We start from the raw sequence: 13741 nt of genomic DNA on the forward strand, positions 1-13741 counted from the left end.
AAAGGATTCAAAACAGGGTCCTTGCAATGCCCAGCGTGTTGCACACAACACACCCGTCTTTCCAAACAGACCTCTGTGGGAAGGTGATGCTGGCCCTCTAGACCTGGCCTATTGAAATCTGGCCCAAGGCACCGTGGCTCACTGTGCCGTGTGTATCAACAGCAGGCGAACCCAGGGCCCAGAGCCCAGAGCTCAGGTCTGGTCTGGTTTATTTACTAATTTTTTATTCTCACCTGGGGATATTTTTTCCATTGCTTTTCAGAGAGAGTGGAAGGGAGAGAGAGATATATCGACTGGTTGCCTCCTGCACGTGCTCCTACCAGGGCAAGGGATGGAGCCTGCAACCGAGGTACGTGCCCTTGGCCAGAATCAAAACCTGGACCCTTCAGTCTGTGGGCCGATGCTCTAACCACTGTGCCAAACCAGCCAGGGCTCAGACCTGCGTTAGATCTCAGTTCTACTATGATCTCAGACTCTGAGATTTTGGGAAAGGTATTAAATCTCCCCAGGCCTCATTTTCATCATCCATAATATGGGCACAAAACAGTATCAACCTCACAGCATTGTGAAGATTAAACACAATAGTGCTGAGCACAGGGCCAGTGCCTGGTAAATGCCCCATAAATGGACCTAGTCTGCTGTCAGTCAGGGTATGCATGATGGATGGACAGATCAACCTGTTCAAGCTCTCTCTGAAAGCAGGGATGGCTTCCTTCAGGAAAACCTGGGCATGGCCTGCTGAGTACTGAGGACGTGCGTTCTGAGACACACCCAGGCTGGCCCTGGCCTGTATGGAGAAGCCTGCCCTCTGGCCTCTTGCCCTCCCACATTCCCGGTGTCAATCTCCACAAGGTACCTGTGTCCTCAGGGGAGCCATAGGAGGGGCTGCCCTGAGATAAGGTGGCCCAGCTCGAGTCCTCGTCACTGGCTGCACTGTTCCGCATGCCAAACAGGAGGCTGGCACTCTTGCTGTGCTCCCGGGGGCCGTCTGCAAGGGCCTGGGGTCCAGGGGGCACCTCCACACTCTCCAGGGGATCGGGCAGCCCTGGGGGAGAAGACAAGTCCTCCTCCTCCTCCTCCTCCTCTTCCTCATCATCTTCCTCGGCCTCCCCCGCTGCCTTCTCTTCTCCCTCATCTGGCCCCTGATCTTGGGTGCTGATGATCAGGTCGGGTCCTCGGAGCCCTCGGTTGGCCGCATTGTGGGCAGAAAGCTCCAGCTCAGAGTACAGGTGCATCAGGCCTTTGGGGCCCAAGGGTGCCATCTCAGGCTCCTGGCTGGCCTCCTCTGCCAGGGTCAAGGTCACATTTCGGTTCTGGTCACGGTGGGCCGTGGCAGCCCGCCGGAGCTGGTTCTGGCCCTCCTTTAGCCACTTGGCATTGGCAGGGCCCGGCTCAGGCCCACCACCCTCCCCCATGGCACTGCGCAGGTCTTTGGGTCCCACGGCTGTGACCTGCAGCTTGGCGTTGAGCAGCTGGTTGTGGGCAGCGTGCAGGGGTAGGGGTAGGCTCAGGGCGGGGCCTCCGTGGCTGTTGGCGTTAATGGCCGACTGGCTCAGTGATGACGGAACAGACATGGCCTTGGCAGATCCTGCAGGGCAGGGGGTGGGGGTTGGGAGGAAGGGAAGACCATGTTTAGCCTCCAGGTCAGGATAGCAGCACCCCTGCCTCTGCCCCAAGGCTGAGCCCTGTACCTCTTTATCTCCCTTACACTATGCAGGCCAGCACACACTGCTCCGTGTCCTATGAGCTATTTTCCCATAAGCATGACTGAGCTTAACTCCTGTCCCCCATCATCACCACCACCCCTATTGCAGGCTAGGCCCAGGCCCGCAGTCCACTCCATCCCCAAATCCCCCGAGCTTCCCGGGAGAGCACAGCCAACCTCTGCCTTTCTCTCAATCCCAACATAAGAGCTTTCACACAATGGCTCTCTGTGCATCCCCACCCCCAGCTCATCCAACTGGGGCTCATTGTGCCAGGGACACAGTTGGCATGGACCTGGCTCATGTGTTCCGGACACTGGACACTGACTGCCCCCTTCCTCCTGCCATACTCCTATCCACAGTCCCACTTTTGAGCTCCCCAGGCTGTGATCCTATCATCATAAGTCACTGGGCCCATGGTGGGCACACAGTGTAATTTGCAGATCTTGTAATATAGAAATCCACACCTGAAACCTATAAGATCCTATTAACCAATGTCACCCCAATACATTTAATTTAAAAAGAAATATAAAGAAATAAGTCACTGGGCTCAACCAGCCCCCAAGCCCACCCCCTACTAGGGACTGTGAGGTCAGGACAGAAATTGCTACAGATTCAGCCCTCAGGGCAGGGCCCATGGAAGGCAGGTCACAAAGGAAGGCCTTCAGCTGCACTTCATGGCTCCTTTGGCCAGTTGAAGCTACATTTCAGTGACTGTTTCTATAAAGTATCTCACCTCAGGCACCAGTTCCTCTGCCAGCCCCTATAATAACCCCCCAAGCCTGGGCCATGGCAGGAGTCCTTGACATGGACCCTCCAACCCCTCAGGTCTTTGCCCAAATGTCACCTTCTCAGTGAGACCTTCCTGAATACCCTTTTAAAACTGCAGGCCACCATGCCCCCTCTCAGCAATCCCTAAATCTCCCCTAGCACCTAGCACCATCTGAGAAGCTATCATTATTGTTATTATTACTACTACTATTATTGCTTTCTAATTTTAATTTTTTAAATTGATTTTAGAGAGAGAAAGGGAGAGAAAGAAGCATCAATGTGAGAGAGAAACATTGATCAGTTGCCTCCTGCACATACCCTGACCTGGGTATGTGCCCTAACTAGGATTTGAACTTGCCACCTTCTGGTGTACAGGATCACATTCCAACTAACTGAGCCACACTGACCAGAGCTATTTTGCTTTTTATAAGTCATTGTCTCCTCATACAATAATTTCAGTTCCATGTGGTGAGAATTTTGTCTTTTTTTTTCAATATAGTATTCCTAGAGCTTAACACAGTCCTGGCGCAGAACAGGGGCTCCATTAATAGTTGCAGTATTAATGTGGGAATGTGTCCTCCCACCTCCTCCAGGCCCCATTTTAACATCTCCTCTGCCAGTTTCAGAAAACACACTCTGATCTTGTTACTGTGTCTCACAGTACTCATGGTACACCAAACACACTCAACCTGCCCTCCCGCTGAGGGGACCCCCTGTTCCACAGTGAAGCCCATGCCTCCTGTCCCCTCAGACCCCTCCTCCCTCCTCCCAAGTCCTCATGGATCACCTTCTACACCTGCCTATCCTTCCAGCCCATCGCCCCAGTGACCCCACCCTCAATCCCCAGGCCTTCCTCCCGTTCTCCCTGACCTTCCACGACGGGGCCACTCTCCTTCCCTGACCCCACTACAAAGTGCTCCCTCACTGGACCCTCACTGGTCCCCATCACAGCTCATGCTCCCTGACCAACAACTTCCCAACTCTCTCATCCTGCCCTCATAGACAGCCCCTACCATATTACCCTCCCCTTCCCTGATACTCTCCCTCAGAGCTCTCTTCCTACTTGACCCTTCCCCCAACACAACTCTCCCTCAGTGACTGGCCCCCAAGTGCTCACCTTTCTCTCCGACTCCCACTGTACGGTTCTTTCTCCTTAATTTCTCATCTGAGAGCTCTCTGTTCCCCACTAAGAAGTCCTTTCATTCCTCAACCCTTCTGCCCAGGTCTCTCTGCCACTTCAGTGTGGCCCTGAGCTCTGAGTAAGGGTTGCAGAGGTGCTTTAGGCTGATGAGCAAGGCTCTTCCATCTCTCAGGTGTAGTGGCCCTGAGGCAGGAGCCATAGCTCACCTTTCTGTCCCTTCTTGCTCCTCAGACCCTAGCACAATGCTAAGCACGCTTCTGTGAAATAAATGGGGAAAGGCTCCTGCCTGTGTCTGCCTCACGTGTAACTGCTGGTCTGCTCAGCATGGCTCCACCTGGGCAATGAGAAAATTCGCGGTCACTGGCGCAACTGAGAAAAATAAAGGGCTCTGCCTCAACCCAAATTCACAGTAATCTTCCAAAAATGGAAACCAGATTGTGTAATTCCTCAGTTAGAAAAATTGGATGGCTCACCACTGCCTTTAGAATAAAACATCCGTGCTCACTAGCAAGGCACCAAGAGCCTCCTGAGCCAATCCTGACTACCTCTTGGACCTCCTTCTCCTCCCTGCCTCCTTCACATGTTACCCTCCAGCCACAGGATGTATGGTGGATTCTAGAAACATGCCACACTCTCACAGCCCTGGCTCTTTGTTTGCCCTCGGCTTGGAATTCTGTCTCCCCTTGCGAGAACCTCTGCTTCATGTTTCAGAACTTGGCTCAGTGGTCACAGCTCCTAAGCAGTTAGTCTTTCCTGTTCAGTCCTCTCTCCCCATCCTCAAGTGACCATGCCCTCCTTTGTATCTCAGTACCCAGTACTGCACTCTATCAACGTCAGAGTCATGTCTTAGCTCAACTTCACATTCCCACTAACAATGAGAGTGCACTGTGCATCCACCACAGAGTGGGCCCTCTGTGGAAGGCCCTCTGTGGAAGAGAAACTAGGAAGCTCGAAACTCACTGGGAAAAGACACTGAGACAGGCTTGTGTGGCCCCACGGGCTGAGTATGGGCAATGGGAGTGTAGAGAGGGTGCTGGAGAATGACAAAGGGTACCTGAGAAGGAAGTAAGATGGGCCTGGGGTACAGGACAGGTGTGGGCTGAGATCTAGGGGAAAAGAGAGAGAGGGAGTTAGCTTAAACCAACATCCTGGCTCTTACGCAGCTCAAGAGTGGCATTTCCATGAGTCTCAGCAGGTGGGCGACCCCTGACTCTCGCAAACTCATGTTGAGCCCTTCCTTGAAGCAGTGGCATATGAAGCCAGGTTTTGCAGAGGTCAGGCTGGAACCAGCCTCCTTAGCGCTTGGAATTGTGATCTAGGAAGGGCACATACACTGTAAGGCTGGGACAGTGAAGAGCCAGACTGACCTCAGGGCAGCCCTGTCCATCTCTGGTCACCAGGGCAGAAAGGAATGGGGAAGTTCTGAGGTGGAGACCACACTGCCTTTGAGATCAAAGGATAACCAGCTGCCCAATATCCTCCATAAGGGACACAATCCAACCTCTCCTCTCTCATTGGGATTATCTATACCTGGAGCCCCTCAAAGGATGGAAAGAGTCAAATGGATTCTGGTTCAAGGCAGGGAGCTGGGCAAGAAATTCAAGGCAGAAACTATGAGTAGCCACTAAGCCTGAGGAAGCTGATATCAGACAATGGGGGTGGGGGGATCCTGCTCAAGGTCAAGGGTCTTCTAACCTGGCAGCTTATTATATGCCAGGCACTTTGCATGGCAAGGAGGGGAGTGATGAATAATAAAGAAATGGTTCCTCCCCAATGGGACTCACAGTCTAGTGGTGAAACAGTCATTGAACAAGTCATTACAATAAAATGTAATCTAGAATAGTATATGGCACCTAAAAGCACTCCCTCTTTGTTGAATAAATGATTGAGTATTACGATGGGAAAAGCGCAGGACACTGCAGGAGCCTGAGGCTTACTCTAGCTTAGACATCAGCAAAGACCTTCCTGAGGAAGGGACTTTTTAGCTAAGACAAGAACACAACTCTCGCCCAGCTGGGTGTGGCTCAGCGGTTGAGCATTGACCTAGGATCCAGGAGATGGCGGTTTGATTCCGGGTCGGGGCACATGCCTGGGTTGAGGGCTGGATTCCATGGTCAGGGGTGCGCAGGAGGCAGGCGATCAATGACAACTCTCTCATCATTGATGTTTCTCTCTCTCTCTCTCTCCCTCTCCCTTCCTCTCTCTGAAATCAATAAAGATATATTTAAAAAAAAAGAACACAACTCTCCTTTGGCCACCCCACCACCACCCCACCCTCCCGGAGGATGACCACCCACTCCTAACTCACAGAAGAAATGGAAGCCATCAGTCAGGAAGGTCCTCAAACATGCAAACTTGTGACTTCAGGAACTATCCTTTTCTCTCCTTCCTAAAACCATTTGCTTCACCCTCCTTTTGGATCCTTCCTTTCATGGCTTTCCAGGAATTTTACACCACTGTTTACCCATTTCCTTTTCTATATAATAAACCTTTCCTTCTCAATAGGATCCACTATCTCCCAACTTAAAAACCAATCTTTTTTGACCCAATACTCCTACTTGCTGCTCTCTCTCTTCCACACATCCCTCCACCAGCCATTTCCTCACCTCACACTCACTTCTCAACCATTTCCAATCTTGCTTCCATTCCCAACACACCCCAGTTAACAGCTCTTAGCAAGGTCAACATGGCCCCTAAGTAATTGATCCGACAGACACTCACAGATCTCATCTGGGCTGTACTCTGCGAATCTGACACCATGGGCCTCTCATCCAACTTTCCTCTGTGGCTTCTACATGCTACATCTGGTTTTCTTCTTACACTCTAGTTTCTTTCTGGTGGCTTCTTAGGCTCCTTTGCTGGCTCATCTTCCTTTATCAGCTGGAGTTTCCCAAAGCTTGTTCTTATGCCCTTCTGTCTTTCTCACCCGCCATTCAATATAGTATTCATTCATGCCCATAGTGTCAGTAGCCACCTATACACAAATGGTTTCCAAATGCACACCTCCATCTGAGCTCCAGACGTGTACACTTCTTTCTACTCAACATCTCCACTTGGATGTCTCAAGGGCTTCTCAAACTAACACGCCCACTCATGTTTCTCTTGCCCATCCCCTTAACTGGCTGGTGGAATGATATGACCAGCCATCCTGTTGTGCAAACCAGAAGCAAAAGTACCACACTTGACACTACCTTCTCCCTCACTCCCCACAGTCAATCCATCCCTAGGTACTGACGATTTTCTCTCTGAAAACATTTCTAGATTTGATCTACTCTCCACATGTACTACCATCAACAATCCGAATCAAGGATAAAGACCTTAAGACCAAAATTTATAACATGGTCTTAACTGTCCTGCTCAGTCTAGCCCCTGCCTTCCTCTCCAGCTTCGGCACTCTGTTTCTCCAGCCTCACTGGCCTTCTTTGATTCCTCAAAAACATCATGTTGGCCTGGCCAGCATGGCTCAGCGGTTGAGCATCGACCTAGGATCCCAGAGATCACGGTTTGATTCCCGGTCAGGGCACATGCCCCGGCTGTGGGCTCGATTCCCAGTCAGGGACGTGTAGGAGACAGCCGATCAATGACTCTCTCACCACTGATGTTTCTAATCTCTCTCCCTTTATTGATCTTTAAATCAATAAAGATTTAAAAAACAAAATCATGTCGTCTCCTTCCACAAGGTGATTGCATGTGATTTCCCTCCTGCCTAGAACCTCCATCCCCTACCCTCTCAGCCTGACTCTTACTTTCTATACATCTCAGTTCAAATGTCATGTTCTCAGAGAAGCCTTCCTTGCCTCTTTCTTCCTACCTCCCAGACCAGTTTAGCGTTGCTGTTGTGTGTTCCCAAGGCACTATTTACCTTCCCTTCATGATATCTATCACATCTGTAACTTTACTCTTATCTGATCTGTGCTCCCCCCCCCCCCCCATTGTCAGCTCCATGGGACAAGGACCTGGTCTATTCTGTTCATATTATATCTTCAATGCCCAACACAGTACCTGGTATATATTAGGTGCTCAAAGAATATTTGTTGAATGAATAAATGATCAGATAGATGCATTTTTTAAAAGGATCACGCTGCTGAGAGTAGTTAAGGGGAGGTATGCTATTAGAGTAGCCAATGGTGAAAGAAAGGGTTGTGACCTAGATTAAATTTGGTAGCAGTGGGGATGGAGTGAAATGAATGGATTTGAAAAACATTTAGGTAGTGGATGTGACAGAACTTGGTGACATTAGATGTAGAGAGTGAGGGAGTTGAGGTTAATCTAGAATGTTGCCCAGGATTCTAGCCTGGGTAACCGATTAGAAAGGAGCCATTTCAGAGAGTTAAGGGAACAAGAGACTTGTAAGAAGGGTAGAGAGGAAACACGGGGAAGATAATTAATTCAGCCTGGATCTATAGATATGGAATTCCTGCTGGACTTCCAAGCGAATATCGTGAGGGCAGTTGGATATTGAATCTGCAGTTCAGGAAAAAGGTCTAAGCCAGATATATAAATGTGGGGATCATCAGCATATGTGTGTGAAGCCTTGCGAATGAATTAAATGCCCAAGGAGAAAGTGCAGAACGAGAAAAGATAGCTCAGGAAAGAACTAAGGGCCTTGTCAACATCTAAAGAGGTAGCAACTGAGGTTGAGAAGGAGCCAAAGAGGTTGAGACAACGCCAGCAGAGAAACCAGGAAAATGCTTCAAGGAGAGTTGACACACACCACAGAATACTATGAAAAGGTGAAGGAGGGTAACAGGAGCGTGTCCATTGGAGTTGGCCACATGGAGGTCTCCGGTGACCTTGGCTTGAGCAGTTTCAGTGGGTGTGAGAGACAGGGGACCCAGTGAATCAGTTTTAAGAATGAATGGGAGGAGAGGACATGAACACCGCAAGTGTAGACTAGGCTTTGGCTTTGAAGAGCAGAGAGAGCTGGGACTATGCTAGAGGGTCTGGGAATACAAAATTGCACAAGCAGATGCAAAACAGCTTAGGAATAACCTCTGAATTGGCGGTGGGAAAGCGCTCCTAATGAGAGCTGCTGGGAGTGCTAGGCCTCCAGGCCGGGCTGGGGACACAGCCGGCCCCAGGGCACACTTCTCGGTCGCTGAGGGCGACAGAACGCGGCCTGACAGATTCCAGGCCTGGGGCACTGCAGGAAAACCCGAGGCCTCTGCCTACCTCGGCCCACGTCCCCTTCCCAGCCCTTGACCTCCCCTCCCCCACTCCCCATCCCCCACCGCCCCTCGCTCCGGATCCCCAATACTCGCCCCCTGTTTACCCTGGAGGGGCAGGAGGTAAAGGTCGGGGGGGACGGTGAGGAGACCGAGGCGGAGTCTACAAGGTGGGGACAGTGGCGGGGGGGGGCCGGCGGGGAGCGCACAGTGAAAGGACCGCCGAGGGGATGGGGCCGGGCAGGGGGTACCCAGGCTGCCGCGGGAAAAGGGCTGCGGGGTCCGCGGGCCGCTGGGGGTCGGGATTCGGATGCCGGGGCTGGTCCCGGACCCGGGCAGCTCCTACCTGCGCGGGGAGGCCCCAGGCCCAGGTCGCGGAGGTGGCTCAGGCTGCGGGGCTCCGGCTCCGCGGCGGCTTCTCCATCACAACATCCCCCGCCCAGGAGCGCGCGGGCCGCGGGGGCGCGCGCGGAGCGGCGGGGGCGCGCGCGTGGGGGGAGGGGCGCCATCTTGGGCCGGGGCGCGGGCGCGTGCACCTCCGGGCTGCCCAGGCCGCTGCGTCCCGGAGGGTCCCCCCCAACGCGACCCTCTGCCCTCGGTGAGCGCGGGGCCCCATCCCCTCGCCAGCCGCCGGCCCTGCGCGCGGTTCCCGGCTCCCGGAGCGCAGCCCCCGCGCCTGCCGACCCCTGCCCCGCGCGGGGCCGCGCTCCACCCCGGGCCCCGGAGTCGCCCCTGCATGCCTGCGGGGCGCGCCCTCCCCGCACCCCCTGCCCGGGGCCACGCACGCACCGGGTGGGAGCCGGGCGGCTGTGTCGGGGCCGGGCCGCGGCCGCGCGGGGAGGGCCCAGGGCCGCGGGATCGCTCCGGCGGCGGCGCTGCGGGCGGCCGGGTGCAGAGCCCAGGGGACGCCGCGCTGGCGACAATAACAGCTCCCACTGATCGACCGCTCGCCCCGCGCCGGGCTCCGGGTTAAACCCTTGGCTTCCACTCATCCTCGGTCAGCCCTGTGAGGTCGCCCCTGCTGGACCCCTATTTTTCAGAGGCAGGGGCTGAGATGCAGAAAGGTAAAGCGACCCGCCCGCAGTCACAAGGCGGTGAACTCAGACGGCAACCAGGTGTTTCTGACGCCCTACCTGCTGCCGAGCCTACAGCCGCGGCGCCGAGGCCTCGCAGACGTCGCTCGATCGCTCCCCGGTAGCAATGAAAGGGAGGCAAAGAGGAAGGGGCGAATGTGGGCGAGAAGCGTGCGGGAAGTAATGGTGGGGCACGGCATTCACTGCGGACTCCCTGGGCAGCGGGGCAGGCCCAGTGGTCAGTCAGAGCGGTGTCGCAGAGGCCATCGAGGGTCATGAGGGGGAGGGTCACCATCCAGAAACCCGGCCGTGGCTCATTGCTTTCGGGCAGAGGTTTTAATTTATTGTGGCTGCTAACTATCGTGCACCTGCCTGGCGATGCCCTCAAGGTGATTACAACTAAAGGCGTTGAAATCGAAATTTGTTGTTTCACCCCCGTTATCGGCCGCCTGAGAACTTTCACGGGGTGAAAAAGGGCCCGCCCCAAGGTGCCCCTGCGCATGCGCGCGCGCCCGCGGGCGGCCGGCTGGTCCACCCGGGTGCACCGCACCACCGCCTACTGGTTCCCTGAGCCAGAAGCCTCAAAATCATCCCTGACCGCACTTTCACTTGACTTGAGGTGAATATAAATATTTTAACTTCTTATTATGGAAAATTTGAAAATATATACGAAAGGAGAAAGAACAGTGTAATAAATCTTGGTATATCCATCACTCGGTTTCAACAATTATCAACTCCTGGCCAAGAGTTTATTATGATTTGACAAACATCTATGATGTATGAACCATGTACCAGGTCCCAAGTTAGGCTCCAGGAACCCAAAGATGTATCAGAGCTGACTGTTACCCAACCTGGAGGATATGACATCTGACCTTGGTCCTTGAAAGATAAGTAGGAGTTACCCAGAAGAAGAAAAGTGTTCTCATTCATTCTTTCTCTTTCAGCAAATACTTATCAATGTGTGAGGCACTGTCCTTGGTGCTGGGAACACATAAGGAAGCAAGATTCCGTTTCTACCCTCTTGAAGCTTGAATAATGGGAAAGAGACATTAAACATGTGATTAGAAATGTGATGAGTATCTTGAAGGAGATGTCACAGGACGCTATGTGAGTGAACTGAATTTGGCTGCAGATGTTTGGGAAGGCTTTTCATAAGGAAGTGGCACTTATGTGAGGGGAATGGGGTAAAGGAGACGGAGGTCAGCCAGGAGAAGAGGAAATTATTCCAAGTCAAAGGAGGAGCACAAGAAGGCCGGTCTGAGTGTGGAGTGGAGACGAAGGGCATAAGATGAGCTGGAAAGGTAGTATGTGCCAAATCAAGGGGGTCCTGTATGGTATGCTAAGGGTTTTGGACTTTACTTTAAGGGCAATGGAAAATCATCAAAGGGTTTGAGGCAGAGGAGCGACATGTTCATCCTTGCATTTCAGAAGATCACTTCTGGCTGCTAAGTGGAGGATAGATAGGAAGAGAGCAAACTTGGCAGTGTGGGGACCAATTAGGAAGCAATTGATGTAGTCTAGGTAGGAGATGACTATAGTTGTGGGTGCAGCAATGGAGAAAACTGCATAGGTTTAATAAATGGGGTAGAATTCACAGATATTTATGATCAGTTGATTGATTGGCTATGGAAGTATGAAGAAAAGGATGACTTCCAGATTTCTGTTTGAGCAAATAAAAAAATCCAGAAATATCAGTTTACAATCAGTCCAGGGAATACTTGTCTTTCCAGTCCCATTGGGCAGGAGGGCTGCAATATCCAGGGAAATCTCTTCAGGTAACCAGAGTCAGACAGATAGGATAGTGAGGGTGGGGAGAGGAGTCTAATTAGCTAAGATGCAAAGAGGAAATGTGTAGTTCACACACCATGCAGTTTGACACACACACAGTTCTCCTGGATCCCTGATCTCTTAGGTCTGCAAAACCTGATCAATGGGGAGTGAACCTGTGCCCTTTATCCATCCTTTTGCTATTGCATCTCTTCCCCCTTCTGATGTTCTCCACGGCCTAGCAGCAAATAATATCCTGTGAACCACCTCAGGTGCTGTGTGTGGTTCTAACTAATGTGTATCCCAGGCAGCAATTTTTAAAAATTATTACCTGGGACTTATCAAGAAAAACTTGATTTAGAAACAAATGCTTCCAGGGTCACTTAACAAGAGCACAGACTTTATGCATCACCAGGCAGCTGGCACCCATGTCACCTATATATGGAAGAATAGAGCTTTCATCTCTATTAGCACCAAAGACACTTCATGGAGTAAAGGCAGCTTTTTCTACCACTACATATAAGCATTGCTTGAATATTGTAATTTTTCTGGTAGTTGATCTAATAAACCCTCTTTTTTTGGGGGTGCTTGTTATCATTTGGGAACTCTATACGGAGTAAAATCTTCCCACATATTGTATGGAGCAGAATTCATAAGTCAAATGCTAGGTCTGGCAAGGACTTCCTCAGCACCCTTCTTCAACAGGATTATTCTAATACATTCCCAGGAGGAGCACATAGGGTGAGAAAAGGCCTGAGGACTACACTCTGGGAATGGTAGCATTTGGGGAGCCAGCAGAGGAAAGGAAGGCCAAAAAGAAAGCTGAGGAGAAACAGGGAGTAAAAAGAGGATCCGGAGAGAGTAAGGTCATGGAAGAAATCCAAGGGAGGAAAGATTTTCAAGGAGGCAAAAGTGGTCAACAGCATCAAATGCAGCAAAGATTTCCAATAAGGTCAAGGCAAAAAAGTAACCTTTGAATTTTGTGGCATGGAGGTCATGGACATCCATGATTTGATCTGTATCAGCAGAAAATGGAGGCAGAAGCCACAATGCAGTGAGTTGAGCAAATGAAAACAAGTAACTGCAGAGCCCCCTTTAGAGAAATTTAGAAAGAAGAATAGACAGTAGGTAAAAAGCGGTATGAAGTTAAAGATTCTGGTTTGTCTTTTTTAAACATATGGTATAAACTTGAACATGGGTATACGGTACAAAAAGATACCAGTAGAGAAGATGAATTTGAAAGTAAAGAAAGTAGAAGCTGAGAGATGGAGCGAGATGCTGGAGGCAAGGAGAGGAGGTGGGATCAAGGACTCAGAAGGACTGGACACCTGAACTTTATAGGCTAAGGACATAGGGGTGGGGACAAGGGTGTAGATAGGGTAATCAATAAAGTGGGAGTAGACAAGAGGTTGAGATATTTGATGCGTAGTGATATCAATATTTTCAGTCTAGCTGAGGAAGGGAAGGAGGGCTGGATGCAGAACAAGAAAAACCTTACAAGGTAAGTATTATCCTGCCATGGACATGTTATTGTTGCCTTTGTTGTCATTTGTGCAGCATCCATTCCCCCTTCTGTTGGTAACAGCACCTTCGTTTTCTATGAGGCACATCCCCTTACCACTCTAAGTCATTCAAACGAGAATCACCCAAGTCCCACAACCCACTTCAGTGTTGGGCTGCTAACCCATAATTAGATCAAAGTGATCAATTCAGAGATGAGCACATGACTAAATCTGAGCTGGTGAAAATCACATCCAGGAATTTTCCTGCAACCAGAGGTGCTGGTGGAACGTAAGTCTGGTGGACATCTTGCCACCAGGAACTATGAGCCTGCCTGAGAATGAAGCAGAGCTATGGGATGGAGAAAGACAGATGCCTGATAATATATCACTGTAACACCTATATTTACTTCTGCCTGAAGTCACATAAGTCAGTAAGTTTCCTTTTTGCTTACACCACTTTGAATTGGAATTTGTCACCTGCGACCAAGAGTGCAATGAATACATGTGGCAGATGTTGCCTGTTGGTACTCATGCCCACGTCCACTCTTCTATAATCTCCCCTGTACTAACAGGACTAGAAATCTGAAAACCGCATCTCTCAGATTCCTTCATTGCTTTG

At 51.1% G+C, this 13741-nt stretch overlaps 1 protein-coding gene across 3 annotated transcripts in view; it reads right to left on the minus strand.

The window, feature by feature from the left end:
- APBB1 (amyloid beta precursor protein binding family B member 1) overlaps positions 1-9986 on the minus strand; it is a 24189-nt gene extending 14203 nt beyond the window's left edge. The window contains exons 1-2 of one of the 3 annotated variants that reach the window (XM_087821705.1): positions 9127-9289; positions 857-1588 (exon numbers count right to left, since the gene is read on the minus strand). In XM_087821705.1, coding sequence (XP_087677831.1) covers positions 857-1588; positions 9127-9289 — 895 coding nt within the window. Of the gene's footprint in view, positions 1-856; positions 1589-3821; positions 3982-9126; positions 9290-9913 lie in introns of those variants that run through there. The other 2 variants (XM_016217273.2, XM_016217275.2) reach the window with 2 other exon arrangements.
- Between the last annotated feature and the right edge of the window lie 3755 nt (positions 9987-13741).

This window comes from Miniopterus natalensis, chromosome 11 (assembly GCF_054644295.1).
Source record: "Miniopterus natalensis isolate mMinNat1 chromosome 11, mMinNat1.hap1, whole genome shotgun sequence".
Classification (NCBI taxonomy): Eukaryota; Metazoa; Chordata; class Mammalia; order Chiroptera; family Miniopteridae; genus Miniopterus; species Miniopterus natalensis.